Raw genomic sequence first — 20,494 nt, forward strand, 5'->3', positions numbered from 1 at the left:
TTATTAAATCATAAATAATATATTACCACAGAAATGATATATTATAATGTTAACAAGTACAAAAAAATATGTAAAAGCCAATAGAGATGATCAAAAAGGGTAGAGGGGGCCTGAAGATATGGTAGAGCATTCACTTAGTATGCTCCAGGCCCAATTCCCTAGTACTTAGGGCTAAACTTTTTCTCTCTCACTTCTGGAAGAGAAAACAATTTAAAAATGAAATACAGAAGCATCTTTGAAAGTGAGGAAAAGCTTCAGAAGAAACTCATGAGGAAAGAGCTGTCCCTCTAAGCATCAAGGGCAGTTACACTAGTACCATCAGTTAAGCTAAATGAGAGTCTAAAGACTAAACTTATTTGTCTGAAGCCTTTTTGTCTCTTGAAGTCTCCTTCTATCCATTTCAACAGGTAATATTGTAATGTGAGTGCATCACTCATCACCTGGACTATTAGCATTTCCTGTCAGGTCGTCCATACTTGTGCCCTGCTCCACCCTAACCGCCATTCTGTGGGTCCAGGTATCCTGTACATCAAATACTTACATTAGGACTCACAACAGCAGCAAAACTACACTTATAAAGTAGCAACAAAATAATCTCATGGGTGGGGGTCACCACAAATGAGGGACTGTATTAAAGGCTACAGCATTAGGAAGGTTGAGAACCACTGCTCTAGAGCATAAACCATGCTTTGCTAGGAACTATGAGTTCTAGGAACATTCTAGAAAACAGATCTTTAATTTTTAATCCAAATTCTCAGTAAATGGATTAAACAAAAGAAGCATAGCTTTTCATAAAACAGATCTAAAGCCAGCTGTTTGTTTCTCCTTTCACCGTTAGTCACTTTTCTAGTTTCTAATTCTCATTATACTAAAATTTTTACTGTAAGAAAGTCAAACTAAGATTACTCAGATATTTTTATTCAAAACTTCCAGTTACGTGTCCTAAACTCTTTTACTCCAAAGTGAGTTCACAAACTCTGACAGATGTTTTATAACTGTTTAAATATTTAGTCAGTAAAAGGATGGAGGATTTTTTTAAAGAAAAAGACAGAATGACTTCATTCTCTTCCAAAACCAGGGTGGTCTATGGGCAATTTGGGTACCAGTGGTGTTGCCGAGGGAACAAAATGAAAACAGGTGCCATCAAATTCAAATTAAAGATTTAGTTCTATTTTAAACCTCCTTAAACAACGTTTCCATAAACTTTCCAACTGATACTACTAAAAATTTGACAATATTTTATAACAAGAAAAGGATTATAAACTGTCTGTAGACCATCAAATTTTAAGTGTAACAAATTTAGACTGATTGGCAACACTTCCTTTAAAAAAAAAGTTCTCCCATTAAATATGCAGCATCCTTTTAAAAACTAAATGGGTATATAAGGCAATTCAAAGGAAGAAAATCGAGCAACAATCTTTGAGAAGAATTTTAAAACTTAAAAACACAAAAGAAATTTAAATCCACAGCCTGGAAGAAAAAATGTGATGTAATTAGCAACATTATACTAAGTTTAGCTTTTCCTCATGAGAATAATTATTGTATAATCTGTTGTTTAAATCAGATGAAATTTCCTCTACCAAAAAAAAAAGTAAATAAAACTTTTATTTCCTACTTTGGTATTGAAAAGAATCTAAGTAATCAGTTTTTACCTTTAAAATCATTACTTTTCATTCCTCTTGAAAGAGATTAGCCATGGCACTCACATGCATACAGCACATAAATAAATATTAAGAAGATTAACGATACACATGCTTGTTTAAAACTAATTACATTGTTAGATACCTTCTATGTTTTGTTTGTTACCTTTCCCTATGTTAGAATTTTAATTAGCATAGATAAATATACAGGACTTCACTGATATTTTCATATGTGCAATAAGTTATTAATCTCGGTTGTTTAATACAGTATTGATGACATTTGTTTTGTTTTAGCCCATGAAATGAGCAAACCAATAACAAAGCATATAAGTTAATATTCTTGCTAAGACTGACAAGAATCTTCCAGAAACAGTCAAGTACTTGTCCCCAATGCAGACTCCATCTGTAGGGAGGTGAAGCATGCTGTGTTCACTGAGATTTGTTCAGTTAGAAACTGAGCTTCTTATCAATTGTGATATGAAAATTTTTAAACTGCTAAGCACATTCAACCTTGCACTGGTGAGAGCTCCGTCGTTCAGGTCACAAATGGTCATGTTTGATTGTCATTTTGAATATTTCAAATTATTCAAAGTTTGATTTTTAGCAAGGCCCTGGAGAGACACAAATCCGTTCATTAGTGTGAAATCAGAACTTCCCTGCGCTGGATTCTTTCCAATATTTAACCACAAGGACAGTCCCATCAGCTAGTTAAAAAATAAATAAATAAGTAAATAAAAAGCTTAATGTTTCTAGTATTAATAGATACAATGTCTTTGACCCCACTATTTCTAGTTATAATATGCTCTATTAAACTACATTTGTCGATAGTAATGTAAACGACTCTCTCAGATCTGCACTTATGTGTTTGTGTCATAAAGGTGGTGCTGGGAAAGGCGGCCAGGTGAGCCCTCTGTAGTTAGTCTCACTGTGTTGTGTGCAACTATAAACTCGCTATTGTGTGCAATTATAAACTCACTATGTGTGCAACTATAAACTCACTATGTGTGCAACTATAAACTCACTATTGTGTGCAACTATAAACTCACTATGTGTGCAATTATAAACTCGCTATTGTGTGCAATTATAAACTAACTATGTGTGCAACTATAAACTCACTACCGTGTGCAACTATAAACTCGCTATTGTATGCAATTATAAACTCGCTATTGTGTGCAATTATAAACTCACTATTGTGTGCAATTATAAACTCACTATTGTGTGCAATTATAAACTCACTATTGTGTGCAATTATAAACTCGCTATTGTGTGCAATTATAAAGTCGCTCTGCTGGTCCACCGCTTACTTTGAAAGTGATTAATCAAAGTCAGAGAAAGCCAACCATCAACTGAAGTAGGTTTCGAATTCCCTTTGCAAAGACATGCCAAAAAAAGATGAGTCAATTTTACTTTAATTAAAACCTCATTTAGAAATATGAAGTGTTTTCTATTTACTTCCAATCAAATGCCAACTGTACCCAGCTTTCTAACTGTTTCTGCTACTTCACTACATATGCCAAACAAATTTCTTATTATCTAATAAATAAATGTAAAAGTTTTATTATTCTAGCAGGTATATAATAGTCCACATCTTATTTTAAACTAAAGTGTTTGATAATTTGTTAAATAAACTGATTAATTACAAATTAGTTTCAATTCACTAATAACTTTTTTACCCACTAAGCAATGACTGTAGTAGCTGCCTAGAATAGATGCCTACATTTAATCCCTCAGATTTTCGAAATCATGTGGGTTTATTTAATTGCTCTTATTTGTCAACAGACATACCACCATACCACTCTGAACATGCCTGATTTCATCAACTTACATTGACTAGCTATCTCATAAAGGAAAATATTATACATCATACATACATACATACATACATCATACATACATACATACATACATACATACATACATACATAGAGAGAGAGAGATTTGTGACTATAAATTGCTTTGCCAGAAGTGCTCTGAGAGCCAGAAAAGATTCTTCTCACACTACATGAACATAATACCAAGTGTACAAAACACTGAGATGCTTTTCAGTGTGCATGCGTACCTGTGTACGTGTGTACGCATAGGTGTGAAGGCATAGGTGTTACTTCTTTGCTGCAGACATTTTCCGTAATATTACATTACCTGATAAAATATCCCACTGACAAGTCATCAAGGTGCCTCCCTGGAAGTCACTCTTTTCCTCAAGCACTAACAGATTTAGAAAGAAGAACTTCAAGTTTTATCATCCTAGACTCAAAGTTCAGGGGGAAGGAAGGGCCTATAGCATAAACTTTAAGCATTTTGCACATATGTGTTTATCATGTGTGTCACGGTGCGACTGTGGAGGTCAGAGAGGAACCTGTAGGACTTGAGTCTCTGATTCCTTATGGGTTCTGAGGAGGGGACTTGTTGCCTGACTGGAGCACAAGCACTTTTACCTGAGGCGCCGTCTCACCAACCATGAAATAAATTTTTAATTATTTTCCTCAAAAGTTTTTTTTTTAATTTCTTTGACAGGCGGTAGTGGCACCAACCACTCAGGCGGATTTCAGTGAGTTCAAGGCCAGCCTGGCCTACAGAGCAAGTTCCAGGATAGCCAGGGCTGTTGCACAGGGAAACCTATCTTTTAAAAAAAAAAATCCTCAACAAATTAAAAGTAGTCTTTTCTATTATCCAAGTCATATATTTTTTCATTTATTTTTAAATGTACTTTAATTACCTGATTCCACCCTTTCTTCACTCCAAATCTTACCATGTACACTTCTCTATCTTGTTCAACTTCACTGTCTATTTTCTTTTTTTTTTTTTCTGGTTTTGTTGTTCTTGTTGTTTTTCGAGGCAGGGTTTCTCTGTGTAGCTTTGTAGACCAGGCTGGTCTCGAACTTACAGAGATCACCTGACTCTTCTTCCCAAGTGCTGGGATTAAAGGTGTGTGCCACCACCACCTGGCTTTGAATGTCTATTTTCATCAATTGTTAGTTAACGCGTATATGTGCATATTCCTACATATAACCTGCTAAGACCATATAATCTACTTCTATATGTACATTTTCTGGACTGTTGCACTGGACAGGAAACTGGTGTGTTCTGCCTCGGGGAGGACTCCCTCCCTCACTCCCAGCTTTACCCACGCCCCAAATAGCTTAAGAGCAACAGGTTATTTAAATTATGTGACAATATGGTAATTCAGTGAGAATTCTTAGAAATGACCAATTTTAGCACACTCTGATACATCAAGCTACTACTGCTTACTAGAGTTGGGGGACATTTTTGTTTGTTTGTTTGTTTCATTTTGTTTTTCCAAGACAGGATTTCTCTGTGTAGTTCTAGCTGTCCTGGAACTTGCTTTGTAGACCAGGTTAGCCTTGAACTCACAGAGATCTACCTGCCTCTGCCTCCTGAGTGCTGGGATTAAAAGTGTGTGCCACCACTGCCTGTCTGGGGACATATTTTAAAACACTTTACAGAAGTCCAAATTTTCCAACAAGAGCCCTTATAATTATTGTGAAATGTTTCAGAGTTTTAAAAAGAGGCCACCATCTTTATATGCTTCTTTTAAGGGTGACACATTATTGATTTGTGGTGGCATTTACTTCAAAAATATCAACACTAAACAAAATAAGTGTGGTTAATGTTCAGTGCTACATATTTTATTTATACCCTCTAAACTTTCCTACATCTCAGACATTCAGTTTTATGACTTCAATCTTTCCAGATACCTCAAAGTCAAAAATGAGGAGAACTGGGTTGGCCTAGGCAAGCAAATTTTAAAGGCTTCTGAGACAGTAACACTAAATGCTTATGTTGGAACAAGGGAATAATGCTCCTTCTTTAAGCCAAAGAAGGAACTGATAGGGAAACAAACAAACAGACAGGGATCCACACGCCAAAAGATAAACATTTATCCTGTGGCTTACAGGAATGTGTTACCAAACAAAACATCACAATTAGTTCCCATACATGACAGCCAAAAAGATAAGGTCTGAAAACACTTCACCTCAAACAAAACAGATTAAAATTATGAGACACATCTGACTAGCAGCTCAAAAGTAAAACCATGAAATACTCCCAAAAACAAGAAAATAATGCGCATTTTCCATTTCATTGCTTCATATACATTTAGTATGGAGAGGTTGTTCTTTTGTTTTCTCAATTATACTGATAATACTAAAATTGGCATTAAATGTATTAAAACAGATCTTCTTGGAACAATATGTTCCAAATGCACATATATGAATAACAAAAAAGAAAGCTGTTGTTAATTTTAGTATTATACTAAATTATTGAATAATTTGTATATTCAAATTTGTATATTGAAATCAACCAAAGAATAGGCACGACACATTAACTTACACTGGTTCAAAGGCATTAATTTAAGTAAACCTTAAAACAAGAGAAAATATACGTAAGTGCTATATGAATAAAGATAGTTAAATGAACTATTTGATTTGTGGAAAACAAAACACTTAACAAATTTTCTGTCACAAATTCCAGAATGTTCTTAGCCTTGCACTGTCTGTTCTGTGTAAGAGAAACTAACTTCCGAGGGGCATCGTGGTTAATAAAGAGTGGCCATGTCCTCTGTTCCTGTGCACAAGGAAACCAGCTTCCTATAACCATAGAAATGACCCACCCAAACACACAGAAGGGTTTTCTTCTATCTCATGAGTCCTGTAAATCTGGCTTTGTTTTCTCTTTAAATGCAATTTCTCTGTATTGTCCAGGCTGGCCTTAGATTCAATCCTCCTGCCTCTGCCTCTCAAGTAGCTCCAAGTACAGGTACACATGATACGTGTACAAGCACAGGTGCACTAAGGTCTATAATAAGGAAGGCCTTGGAAACAAACAATATGTCCTATGTGTCCTCTTCTCCTGCCCTTTAATACAATGGGAGAGGTTAGTGAGCTGTGGAAAAATTACAGTGGTCCCTCAAAAACACTGATGCACTTGCCATACGATCCAGGAACTGCAGGACATACATATACACCAAAAAATGAAGAGACTCAAAATGCTCAGACAGGCATCTGCACTCTCATGTCTGTGGCAGCACCACACATGATGATGAAAATTATTATGAACAATAACATCAAAGAAGTGGACACACTCACACACACAGTCACACACACACCACACAGACACACACACCACACAGACACACACACACACTCACAGACACACACGCACACACACAATCACACACATACCATAGACACACACACACACCACAGACACACACACTAACACACACAGTCACACACACACCACACAGACACACACTCACAGACACACACGCACACACACAGTCACACACACATATACACACGTGCACACACGCACGCACACATAGACACATGCACACACTCACACACACAGACATACACTCACACAGTCACACATACACACACACACACACACAGTCATACACACAGACACACACAGACATGCACACATACATACACACACCCCACACAGACACACACACACGGGGGGGGGCTGAGGATACTAGTTAACTAAGAGAATGAACTTGAAACATATGGAACAATATGAACAAGCCCACAAAACACTAATCCATGCAAAAGAACCAGAGCACCCCGTTCTATGAAGAACAGGCATATATCTATCGTGTGACTGCTTCATGTCAGATGGACAAAGCAATAGGAAGCTATTTAAACTAAGTTACAAAGTTGAGGTACAGATGGTAAGTTCAGGTGAACAGTAGTCATGAATTCTGAACAGGAAAAAAAGTTGGGGGCTGGGAAGAGAGTTCATGAGTAAAGTCCTTTGCTGTTCTAGCATGAGGACCCGAGTTCAGATCCCTGGCACCCACATAAGAAAGCCAGGCAAGCTGGTGAACACCTGTAGCCCCAGCCCCGGCAGATCCCAGCATCTCAGCAGCCTGTCCAAAATCTCCAGGTTCACAAGAGTCCTCATCTCAAAATCCAGAGTAGACAAGAAGGCAGTGCCAGCTTCAACCTTTGGCTGCTACACCCACACATGCCAGCATGCATACTTGTACACACGTGCATACATGAATACCCACACATGCCAGCATGCATACTTATACACACATGCATACATGAATACCCACACATGCTAGCATGTATACCTGTAAACACATGCATACAGGAACACCCCCACATGCTAGCATGCATACCTGTACACACATGCATACAGGAATACCCCCACATGCTAGCATGCATACCTGTACACACATGCATACAGGAGTACCCACACATGCTAACATCCATACCTGTACACACATGCATACAGGAAATGAAACCCACACATGTTGGCATGCCAACTTGTACCCACATGCATACAGGAACACCCACATATGCTAGCATGCCTACTTGCACACACATGCATACAGTAAGAACATCCACACATGCTAGCATGCATGCCTGTACATACATGCATACAGGAACACACACCTACACACATACAGTAGTTTTTAAAAAATGAAATTTTATGTGTATTTCACACCTCTTAAAAACTGGTTAAAGTTATCCAATAATGAGCTTCTGTATGAACTATCTTAGAGCTGGTCATAGTATGGTGGCTAAAAGGCCACTGAATAATTTATAAGCAACTATACCAGCACTAATGCTAAGCACGATTCATAAACCAGTTGGTCTAAGACTGGTAGCCATACAGAATGCTTTGCAATATTCTGGAAAGGGAAGCAATGAATTTTTAAGATACATACTTGGTATTCAGGCATGAGCATTTTATAACATGCTTTACATCTATTTCCCTGTGCCTGAAGACTGGACTTACACCTCAATCGCATGACACATTACCTAACCAGGGCCTTGCTTAATTACTGGCCTACTCGCATCTTAAGTTCCCTGCCCCAGCTCCTTCCTATAATTCTAAGCTCAGATGACATCTCCTCATCCTACTGAACCCTTTCCTGGGTTGACACTTTCCAATTATTCTCCCAACTTCACCTCTTCCCTTTGCTGCCAAGCACTCGACAAAGTCCACTCCAGATGCTGCTGTCCCTGCCCACTACTCTTTCCTGATCTCTCAACAGTCTATTTCTGCCCCCACGGCTGCCCTAAACTGCACTCCCAGAAGCCAGCCGTGGCCTTCAAGCTGGTGATCTACTCGTAACACCCAAAATAAATTCACGAAAAGGCCCACACACGTCTAACGGGCCATCGATGACATCTCCTTGAGACTTTCCCCTTGCCTGAAGACCAGGTTCTCCTACTCCCTCCTCCTTTGGCCTCCATCCCATACATCTCCTCCAGTCCAGTCCTCTCAGTGTGGGCGACGGTCTCGATACCCTTCTTCCATGGGCCGTTCCCCCCGGGGGCTGTCTGGACGCTCCTTCCTGAGAAGTGGCAGGGTGTTTTAGAAAGTCAGGGTGTCAGCAGCAAGAGAGGCAGCAAGCAGCAGAGACAGACAGGTAGGGAGGAACAACTCCACTCCCCCAGTGACCAACAGGCTGGCAACAGGGGACAGCTTCCCAAATGCACAAGCATACACCAGTATTCAAGGTTAAGAAAACTGCATTTGTGTTTTTTGGCAGGCTAAACACAATGAAAATGAAGAAAATATTCAGAATGTTTTCTTTCTAAAGTCTGGACTGCTAGAAGGAAGCGTTTCGCAATCTGCTCATTATTAATCGCATGTTTCTGATGTGGCTGATTATCTGGACTTGATGCAATCATTCAGCTGGTTAAGACTGCTTATTGATACAGAGGTAAAGATACAATGTATAAATTGCAGTAAAAATAAGTTTCTTAAGGCTAAAAGATAACTCTCTACTCAATAGAGTTCTTAAAATTCTATGTAGAAATAATACTGTGGGAAAGAAACGAAAATTAAATTCATGTGGAAGTGATGTGCCTTACCCTAAAACTTGCATCAGAATACTTTCTTGAGAAGTATAGCTTATTGCTGGGCGTGGTGCTGCATGTCTTGGGAGGCAGAGGCAGCTGGATTTTTGAGTTCTGGGTCAGCCTGGTCTACCAAGTGAGTTCAAGGACAGCCAGGACTACACAGAGAAACCCTGTCTAGAAAAACAAAAACAAGCAAAAGTATAGCTTATAATAAATGGATAAATGACTCTGGAAAGTTAAAACAATGTTTTATAAACCTTGGAACTGCAACTGGTGGCTGCTTAAGCAACTATTCTTTTAAAAGCTTTGATTTAAAGGCAGGTTGTGTATGAAAATATTTAATTTAAGCCACTCAACATTTTTACTTAAAGATATATATTTTATTTATATATATATACATATTTATATATAATAATATATAATACTAAATTATATATAAATATATGTTATAATATATAATAAATTATATATATAATGTCAAAATCCAACTACTAGCTATTTCATTGCTGTTGCTGCCCAACATCCCTTTCTTACTTAAGAAAAAAGTCTGAGGAGCATACCCTTACCACCTTTCAGGCTACCGTTGTGTCCCTCCTTGATGGGGGAAGCCCTTCTGTGTATATGTTGTCTTTTTGGTTTATTAAATAAAGCACTGTTGGCCAATAGGGAAGCAAGACAGATGGGACTAGGAGTCAAGGAGGATTCTGGGAAACAGAGGCACAATCAGTCATGATGTAGGACAAGGGAGAAGTAAGAAGTCTGGACCCTTTCTCCAGTAAGAGAAGACCACGTGGAAATACTTAGATTAGCAGTTATGGGTTAATAATTAAGTCAGAGCTAGCTGATAAGAAACCAAGCAAACGGTCAACAGCTTCATAATTAATATAGTGTCCTGTGTGCTATTTGGGGGCTGAGACAGCAGTGGTACCCAGGCGGCTGGCTGGAAGGCTACACGTTACACCTCCTCTTCTCAGATGGCAAGTCATTCTGAAGAAAAGTCTGAGGGCTGACTTTAACCTTCCAGGCTTCATGGCGAACACCAGCAGTCAACAGGCACACTCCCCACTTCAAGCACAACCTCTGCCTGAATTACTCCATACTCAGACTAAATTTCCTCAGGGTTTTAGTCAAGTACGACTTTCTAGATGAAGTCTTGACTACAAACACAATCCGACACAAGACACGGTGTGAATCTTACCGTTTCCTGTTTTATTCCCTTGCTTTTTCCTACTTGTTACCACATAATATAAATGCTGTATTTCTTTTGTATGTTCTCTTTCCCTGCAAAAATCCAATAGAGAAATGTTCATGTTTTCTTCTGTTTCTGTATCCCCAGGATATGAACATTCCCCAGTGGACAGTGGATACTCAGTAAATATTAGTAAAGGAATAAAAAGAGAATACATGTCTGCTCACAGTTTAAGGCTACAGCTTCCCGATAACAATACTAGTTGGCTCATTGAAGGACGTAAGAGTCTGTCAACTCCTCTACTAATTGTCTGCAAAGCAGGGATTAGAGATACATTTGTGCAAGGCTAGAGAGATATAGAGCACTACAATAAAGGACATCATTTCCTCATGCCTGAAAAAGAACTTGAGGATTTCACCTTCAAACTAAAGAAATAAAATTGTGACTTGGCTTGATATACCAAAAGTACTCTCGGATCATATTATTGTTACTATGGATAATACAAAGTAAGCAACAATGTCTAAAACCATAAGTCACTTGTTTAACTTTCTTCACCAGAAATATTCAATTCCAGTCTAGGAGAATATATAAAAGTCTCCTTGTGTGTAAACAAAAAACAAACTGAATATCATACTACTATGCACCTGAGCATCTGTTATCTAAAGGATCTTGGGCTGGTTTATAAACATCAATCAATGCTATGAAAAGGGAGTTACGGGGAAAAGGCAATTACATACTGCGAAAAACTAGAGGCAATCAGATGAAACACAGTCCATGGTAGCAACGACACAAGCTAAGCAGGAGGTATGGATAATCTGGGTAAGTGCCATGGAAAAATAAATACCATGATTGGACTTGAGGCAAATGGAAACAGTTCAAATTGGCTTCGTACAGTATTCCACGGAACATATGATGTCCATATGTCCATTACCAACAAACTGAAACATGGAGAAAAACAAAAGCCAGTGCTATGATGGCTGTAAGAACACACCCAATGCCAGTCTCTACCACACCGCACGCAGTGGAACGCACTACAGCTGCCAGGTAGTTGGCGGAGAAGTCAGAAGCAATAAGAGGAGAAAAGGAGTAACGAATAAAGCATCCCTCGTCCCTACAAAAGAAAAGTGAGATCTGCACTAGAAAGCGAGCGTGGCCACGGAAATGCCAGTCAGAGTGAAGCACAGTCTCTTCCCTGTAGGCATTTGCAAAAGTACGAATCGTTTACAACTAAAGATGGCAGCTTTAGTCAAAGCTGCAAAGATTCAAGAGCCAGAGGACTAAGTAAAAGAGGAATATGATGGAGTAATTTGCAAATAAAAACAGTAAATATGACCTTTCAAGTTTCAAAATTAGTAACAGAGACCCAAGACAGACTGACCAAAGATGTGACAGAAACCATATCAGGTTTGACATCAATATGAACAAGTCTCCCAAATTTCCTTCTTGTGCTCTCAAGCTCCCAAGGCCACTCATCAAGACTAAATCACAGTTTATTAAAAAAAAAAAAAAAAAGGTAATGCTTAGTCAAGAAGGACCAGTCATACAGCAAGGCCAAAATATAAGAAACAAAACTTTGAAAAGCAGTGTTACCATATAGGACCTATCTTTGGTCTTGGCCCTTTCAACCAATGAAAACCCAGTTTATTCCTAAATTGCATTAAAATTATCTGAGCTGTGATGCAGAAATATATTAGCTGTCACTGACTGAAACTAAACTAATAAAATCCAGCAGTAAAAATACATGACTATCTTATAGTAAATATCAATGTGATTCCTGTTTCAACCTGACTCCCCCTTCTACCCCTAAACCCCCAAACTTGAAACCAACTACAATTTCTTGAGTAGCTGTAGTGTGGTTAAGAAAAGGAAGCTATGCTTGTTTGTATGGAATCTGCCATTTCCTCCCTGCCAAAACACTTGTTTAAAAAGTCATGTAATATTTCTATTAAATTGTAAATGCAGCCGACAAGGAAATGGCCTACTGGCAGTGCATTACCTTTGTGGCAGTGCCAACGGGCCTACAGCAAAACAGTGCACATGGTAATTTCAACATGCATTCCCAAGTAACAAAATTGTTCTTTACATAAATACCACAGAACCTGAGCGAGATCCAGAAAAAGCAAGGAAAATTTGCCCAAGCTTTCATGCCTGCCTATATCAATTGTATGTCATAGCTAAAGCAAAATAGAAAAGCATCTACATATGTTCAAGATGCTTGTGAAGTTGGATCATATAACCCTGGGAAAACTAGTGCAACTTAAATCTGTGTATTTCTTGTTAACCACTGTAACAACTCGCTAATAAAAATTAAGAAAAACTGAGGGTATCAAGTGAATCAAAATGTACTAACTAAATATAAGTCCTGAAGGATCATAACACAACTTATTAACAGGAACATATGTTCAGTATAAGCCACAATTGTTATGTTAAATTACTTCTTTCTTTAATATCATTTATTTGATTACAGAATTTGAGAGATTCACAAGCCTTCCAGTGAAAATGGTGACTTGTAGTTAACAAGCCACCATGATGTTTACAAAATCACCTTTACCATGCATTCCATGCCTTTCACTACATAACTCAACTTCTGGTAATTATACTATCTCCATGAGCCCATCTGTAATGAAGACAGTTCTATTCATGTAAAAGTTACATTGAAAACCAAGCACCACTACACACTTCTGAACTGACATGATCAATGCATACAGTTCTCTAAGACAGTAAACTGTTCTTTCTGAGGACATTTAGCTGCAAGATGCATTTATTTTGTTGTCATTTTTGTGTGTCTGTAAAAGCATAATTTCAAAAGTCAAACTTGATAAGAAGCTGATTTCTTACCAAAAATATAACAGATTTCCAAGTGTTGTACACTTGAAATTACAATCAACACCTATCAACATACCAATCTCCAAGCCACAAATTCACTGTATGTTTTCTACAATAACTGCTACCTTTACTCTCCAGCTTCAGTCACTATATCAAATTGAGAATGAAACAATATCTGTAATGATCAACACACTAATCCTACATGGTGTCTTTTAAAACAAGTAGAAATGACATTGTCTAACAGTTCTATTCCTTTGCAAACCAATGCTGCATGACCAGAAATAGAGCGTGGCAATACTTTCCTTTCTGCTCTCCTTCAATAAGGTGACAGGGTCTAAAGTACTCAAAAAAGACATGAGTAATATCAATTTCAAATTCAAATAAATTGTATTAAACAAAAGGCTGGAAGACAGGACACAAGGAAAGATGGGTGTTTCAAGTCGCATTTTATTAGCATTTACAGCCAAGTTTTGTTTCTTTCCCAGGTCCTAGGTTATAAGTCAAACATTTGTTACTGTAAGAAAGTTCACCAGGTTTCAATGCGGACATCACAGAAGCAACCTCCAGATAGAAAAGAGAACTTAGCTGGCATTCACTAAACAAAAGCATTTACTGATACTTTCATGCATAGTTCAAGTCAAAATAAATGTGAAGACACTTTCTTTATAACTAAGATCTAATAGGAAATAGAAGACAAATGCCCCATTAAAATGTTCTATTAGGCCGGGCATTGGTGGGAGGCAGAGGCAGGAGGATCTCTGTGAGTTCAAAGCCAGCCTGGTCTACAGAGCGAGTTCCAGGACAGCCTCCAAAAAAAAAAAAATACAGAGAAACCCTGTCTCAAAAAACAAAAAAAAAGTGCTATTAGATACATTATTGATAATATGATAGAAGAATTCAGAGAAAGGCTTGTTTTGTTTTTTGAAGTAGGTCTCAACATATAGACCAAGCTGGTCTTGAACTCTACCCTCCTCTGTTCCATAGTGCTGGGATTAGAGTATGCTACCACAACAAGGAAGACAAGGAAATAGTTTTAAGCAGCTGACTGAAGACCTCTGATAGTAATTAGACTTCTTAATTTAGCTTTTCTGGAAGTGAAGAAATAATAATAATACAAGGAGAGGAGGAAAGATAATGGATGCCATGTCCATACAAAATAAATGTGTGTGTGTGTGTGTGTGTGTGTGTGTATGTGTGTGTGTGTGTGAGAGAGAGAGAGAGAGAGAGAGAGAGAGAGAGAGAGACTAAAACGCAGAATTATACATTGTGATGAAGCAAATAGTAGATCACAAAACCCCTTGAGGGTCATGATATTCTTATTGTTGAACACAGAATCTCAATCACTCTGAGCAAAGGGGCCCTTGTTTCCAGGGTCAGCTTATACTTTTGATCAAGCTCCACTTGTCACCATTAGAAAGAGAGAAGATGTATCTCTGTCTGCATGGCCCATTATTTCCATGTGGCTTCCAGTAGCGGCTGCAGAAGTCATCTGAGTAGAGAGGAATGCCTAGGGTCACCATCCTAATGGACAAACACAACACTATCCTAATGTACAAACACAACACTATCCTAATGGACAAACACAACACCATCCTAATGGACAAACACAACACGTTCAGGTAATGATAGACGGTGCTTGTTTTTCCCCCACAGGAAAAGGTTCCCTAAGAAAGATGGTAACCAACATCAAATAGGAATCTTTAAGAAATTGCACCATTTATAAAAACTGAAAGGTAACTGCTAAATGCTGCCTAACAATTCTATTTTCTTGAAAGTTTAAGTGCGTTTCACAGATATCTCATTTGAACTTAACAAACGACTCTATGAAGTACATAGAAGAGGGGCCATTACAACTAAATCAAGGACAAAACACTGACTCAAGTCTCAAAATTCTGAAGCAGCAGTCACATATATCACTCCTATAAGGCATGGTAAAACCATGATATACCTAAGCAAACCCACATCAGTCTGGGAAGTCAGCACCATATTAAGCAGTGTTCTTATCACATGTGGTTGGTATGGTCAGAAGCCTATTAAGACTGGCTAAGGGGGTCAACAAGATGGCTAAGCTGTTAAGGGCACTTGCAGCCCAGACTAAGGACCTAAATTCGATCTCTGAGCTAATCTTGGTTATGCTACTGACAGGTTACATCATATTAACAAATAATGTAACCCTTTACTCAAAGGTTTCATCTAAACTACTTGGTGATTTAACAGTTTCAAATACATTTTTCGCTGTCCAATTTGAGTTAGGGCCTTTTTGTTGTTGTTGTTCACTCTCGTAAGACCCTCTTAATCTTTTAATCTTACCCCTCCCCACCTAATACACACACACGCCAAGGCACTGATGATTGGATGAGACTGTACAAGGTACTGATTCTATTATTTCGTTATTAGCTTTATTAATGACCCGCCCTGGACAACACAGTGTCCCATTCTGTGTGACTCACAGCAGTACACATGAAGCATGCCTCCGTGCTTCCTGCTGTGGCTGGCCCACCCAAGGACAAGCACTGAGTGACAAGCAAACCAAGACAACTCTGTTCTCTAAGAGGCTGGTGGGAAACCAAGAGTCAGGTGATACACTCACATCAGGGAAACAGGAGCTGTCGGGTTCTAAAGTCTGTCTTCTGCATGACAGGGCTGCTTCTCAACACGGGCTGTGAGGTACCTCACAACAAGAAAGACTCAATACTACTTACAAAGCAGTCTGTTACATTTGGAAATGCGTAAGACAGCCATCCAAAAACCAGAGTCGGTCACGTATGCTCTATATGCAAATTATGAGAAGAAAAACAGAAATCTGTACAGACTGCAGTTGCCAATAAACCCTGAGGAGATGGAGAGATGGGTCCGTACTGCTGCTCTTCTAGAAGACCGAAGTTTGGTTCCCAGCACCCACGTGGCGGCTCGCAACCATCAACACCTCCAGTCTCAGAAGACCCGATGCCCTCTCTGGCCTGTGAGCACCAGGCACACACCAGACATACACACACAGGCAAAATGCAATACATGTTAATCAAACAAGTAAACAAATAAAACCTGAATTGGAACTTCAAAATCTGGCAGGATTTAAAACGATAGAAAAAACACCAAGGCATTCTAGGAAGATGTTTGCAATATATACAGTGTATCTAGATATTTTTAAAAGAGAAATGTTGCATTCCAATATATTTTTACTCATTTGTATATATTCAACCTCAAGTGAGTTCAGAGATCATTAAAGCAGGAGCCACACACCACAATCTTTTTAATCTGGCAGAAAGGTTTTAATGTGCTGAGCCTTTATAAGTGTAGAAACAGAATAGCTCTAACAATGTAGAGCCACTTCTAGAACTCAGCGGTATGTAACCTTTTCTTGACTCAATTAGATCCCACTAGAGAATCACCCCACAAACACCTTGACAAAGTACCAGAGGCAACAGATACTCAAAGAACAATGAGAGTTTGTGTTCCTGTGCTGACTTTGCTATTTTTCATGTTGTTTTCAAATACATAATTTATGCCATTTTTCCTTTTTAATATTGCCAGAGGAGTTTACACATACAAAGAAAATATGAATGGAATAGAACTGTACCACTAAAATGTGCCTCAATATGGCATGTAGATTTTTAAGTATTTTCAATACTGTAGTTATCTGTATCATTGTAATATTAAACAAAATCCCAATTTATTCCTCATTAGATATTCAAAAGTATTCCCTTCTTTCTTCCTCCATCTATTTACTTCACTTACCTCTCCAAGTCACCCTATCTATTTTTTTCTATACACACACACACACACACACACACACACACACACGCACAGTCTTTCCCCTTCACTCCTATAGTCTTCCTAGGGTAGCTACAGCCACTAGATGGCAATAAATATATATAAAGATAAATGTACACATCTATGCCAGAGTCACATATTAGTATAATCGTATAATCGTAAAATGATATCATTATAAATCCTATAACATGACAAGCTAGACTTGAATATGTAAGGAATATACTGCAAACGCAAAGATTATCATGGAAATGAATTCACGGAGACAGGTAGCAGTGAGCAAAAAAAGAAGGGTGTATTTTTTAAATAAATAATCAATTAAAATATACTTAGTTTCCTTACAGACAGATAGCATCATTGAACATGAGGACTTAAAAATTTTTTTTTATTTTACATGTATGGGTATTTTGCCTGCATGTCTGCCTATGTAACTACATGTATGCCTAGTAGACACAGAGGTCAGAATATGATACAAGAACCCAAGAAACTGGAGTTGCAGACTGCAGATGGACAGACTAAGAAACACAGGACTTGGTTAAATTTAGTTTAAACTATTCAGGGAGAAGGCATTTACATAAGAAACAAATGACCCACAAGTTCCTGCTCCAAACATCCACACCCAGACTGCTCTCTGACCCGACCAGAACCAAGAGAGAGCAAGCCTGTCCTGGACCCCAGAACAAATACCACATGCTTACACACACACACACCTGGGGTCAGTGCCACAGGTGAGGCTGGGTGGGCCTGTCACTACAGCAGACGGCTGTGGGCAGCCATGGGCGCTGAGAATTGAACCCGGGTCCTGGGAAGAGCAGTGGTGCTATCAACGGCAGAGCCGTCTCTCCAGCCCTACTGGGGCTTTGCAGCATCAGCTTAAAGAACGAAGAAGCAAGAAAAGGCACAGGAAGGTAGGGGCTAAGGCCTGTGCAGGAAGGTGGAGACTGAGTTCTTAAACCGCCTCTGGTGGCCTTTGGGAAGCTATGAGCCACACAGCAAAGAAACAGTGAATGTCTTCTACTGAAAAGCAGGGACCGAGAGGGCAGTATCTGAGTGGGAGAAAGACGGCCCTCAGAGTTCTCTTCTCACAACTTAGCAAACAGTGAAACTAAGGAAAGAAATAGCAGCTACTCGATGAAGGCAGTCTACTCCTCTGCAGACGCTAACCTCACAAGGATGCACCTGCTTTGTGCTTGCTTTTGCTACCACTACAAAGCTGCAACACTCAAAACCAATGCTTTTAGCGAAACACAACTTCCTTACCCGCATCGGATGTATGTCAGCATAAGGGGGCTTCCCTTCTGCCATCTCTATGGCAGTGATGCCCAGGGACCAGATGTCAGCCACACAGTTGTAACCGATTTCTTGAATTACTTCAGGAGCCATCCAAAACGGGGTCCCTATTACAGTATTGCGTTTTGCCATTGTATCCTGCAATGACATTGTATAAGCGTAAGTACTAAACAAAACACAAAGGAAACAGGTATATCAACATATTCATTAAAACACGTGATCCACTAATAACACAGATTCTATGAAAAACTGAGTATCTCCCTAATGCTTCAAACTAGTTACAACATGACATATTTTAGGAATCTTAACTTGTAAAATAACCGAGAACTTTTAACTCTTCATCATTTTATTAAAGACAGCCACTAAAAATAGTATAACAATAAAAGCAATGAAAATTAATGTACCAAGAGACTCAATGTTGTTTTCCTTTCATAAATTTGAGCATTTTGTGATAAACTGTCTTTTATTATCTACTGACCCTAACATCATAAATAGACTCAAACATGACTCCTTTCCATAAGAATAACAAGTTTTCTTTCCTTGTTTCCATAAATTATCAGTTTAGTGAAAAACAAGCCTGAAAAATAGTCAAAAATATATCCAAATTATTAAACGCAACTTACTGTTAACTGGCCAGCCACTCCAAAATCTGCAAGCTTTGCATGTCCTTCAGTGTTGAGGAGAATATTCCCAGCTTTTATATCTCTGTGTATTTTCCTCATAAAATGCAAATATTCTAATCCTTTCAATGTGGATTTTAGGATAGTTGCAATTTCATCTTCTGTTAACTGGAAAGGAATATTTTTTAAATTATTGAAATACCGTATCAAATAAGGTCACAGAAGACAACATCAGTAACAAGTTCATTCCTTTTTGTTTGTTTGTTTTGTTGTTATTGTTGTTGTTATTTTTCAAAGCAAGGTTTCTCTGTGTAGCAGCCCCTGGCTGTCCTATATCTGACTCTGTAGACCAGGCTGCCCTCGAACACAGAGTTCCGCCTCCTGAGTGCTGGGCACAAATGCTTCTTTCTAATAGCCACTGAACCTCTACAAAAAGATCAAGGCTAATAAATCACAAAATTCTTGTCCTCCACATAATACTGTCATTCTATTACTACATATTTTACTGAAGAATGGAGACTAAATTTCTTTTAAATTATCTATGATGTTCCTAAAGTAAAAATGCATATTCCAAGAATCACCTTGATTAGAAGTCAACATTTCCCTCTGAGTTACTATAATCTGTTTGTAATGAGTATTTCATTTACCTTTTTAAAATTTTCCTATACTGTAGCATTATATTCTGAAATAACAATAAGTAAATATTCAGTCTTCTTTCTAGGTTTCTATTATTAGAAAAGAATTTCTAAATCCCTTGTAATTTGCTGAACAAAAGAAATGAAAGGGGCACGCACACGCACGCACACGCGCACATAGGGTCTCACAAGGTAGCTTTAAACTTGCTATCAGGATGCAGATAGCATTGAACTCTGATCTCCTTCCTGTACTTCTCCAGTGTTGGGCTTTCAGGGATTCATCTGGCACCCAGTTTGTGTGGTGCTGGAAACCAAACCCAGAGCTTCAATACACAAGGGCAAGCTCTCTACCAGCTGAACTATATCTCTGGCTCCTTGTTAATCCATTGTAAACTCTTTTGTACTAACGAAGTGACTCTTGGTGAAACCCTGAATAATTAACAATAGAAATGGTCCACTAGAGGAAACAGTCCTGTTCATCAGAGGGTTAGATTCTCAGCCAACTCATGACATGTGACTTAATTACCAATGTCCAATGACTCATCTATGCCTACAGAATCGAATCAAACATAAATGATTGAGCTCATGTTCCAGGTATAGAGGGAGGCATAAGAAAAGAGGTCAATGGCAGCTGGATGAAGAAAATACAATGGAGAACCAGAGGAGGGTTGAGTTGAAT

The 20,494-nt window shown here is 38.5% G+C and overlaps 1 protein-coding gene across 2 annotated transcripts in view; it reads right to left on the bottom strand.

The window, feature by feature from the left end:
* Positions 1-20,494, bottom strand: part of Stk3 (serine/threonine kinase 3) — a 178,417-nt gene that overhangs the window by 111,752 nt on the left and 46,171 nt on the right. For both annotated transcript variants that reach the window (XM_040730373.1, XM_040730374.1), the window contains exons 5-6: positions 19,184-19,348; positions 18,531-18,698 (exon numbers count right to left, since the gene is read on the bottom strand). In XM_040730373.1, the coding sequence (XP_040586307.1) occupies positions 18,531-18,698; positions 19,184-19,348 (333 nt within the window). The remainder of the gene's footprint in view (positions 1-18,530; positions 18,699-19,183; positions 19,349-20,494) is intronic.

This window comes from Mesocricetus auratus, unplaced genomic scaffold, assembly GCF_017639785.1.
Source record: "Mesocricetus auratus isolate SY011 unplaced genomic scaffold, BCM_Maur_2.0 Super-Scaffold_100023, whole genome shotgun sequence".
NCBI lineage: Eukaryota > Metazoa > Chordata > Mammalia > Rodentia > Cricetidae > Mesocricetus > Mesocricetus auratus.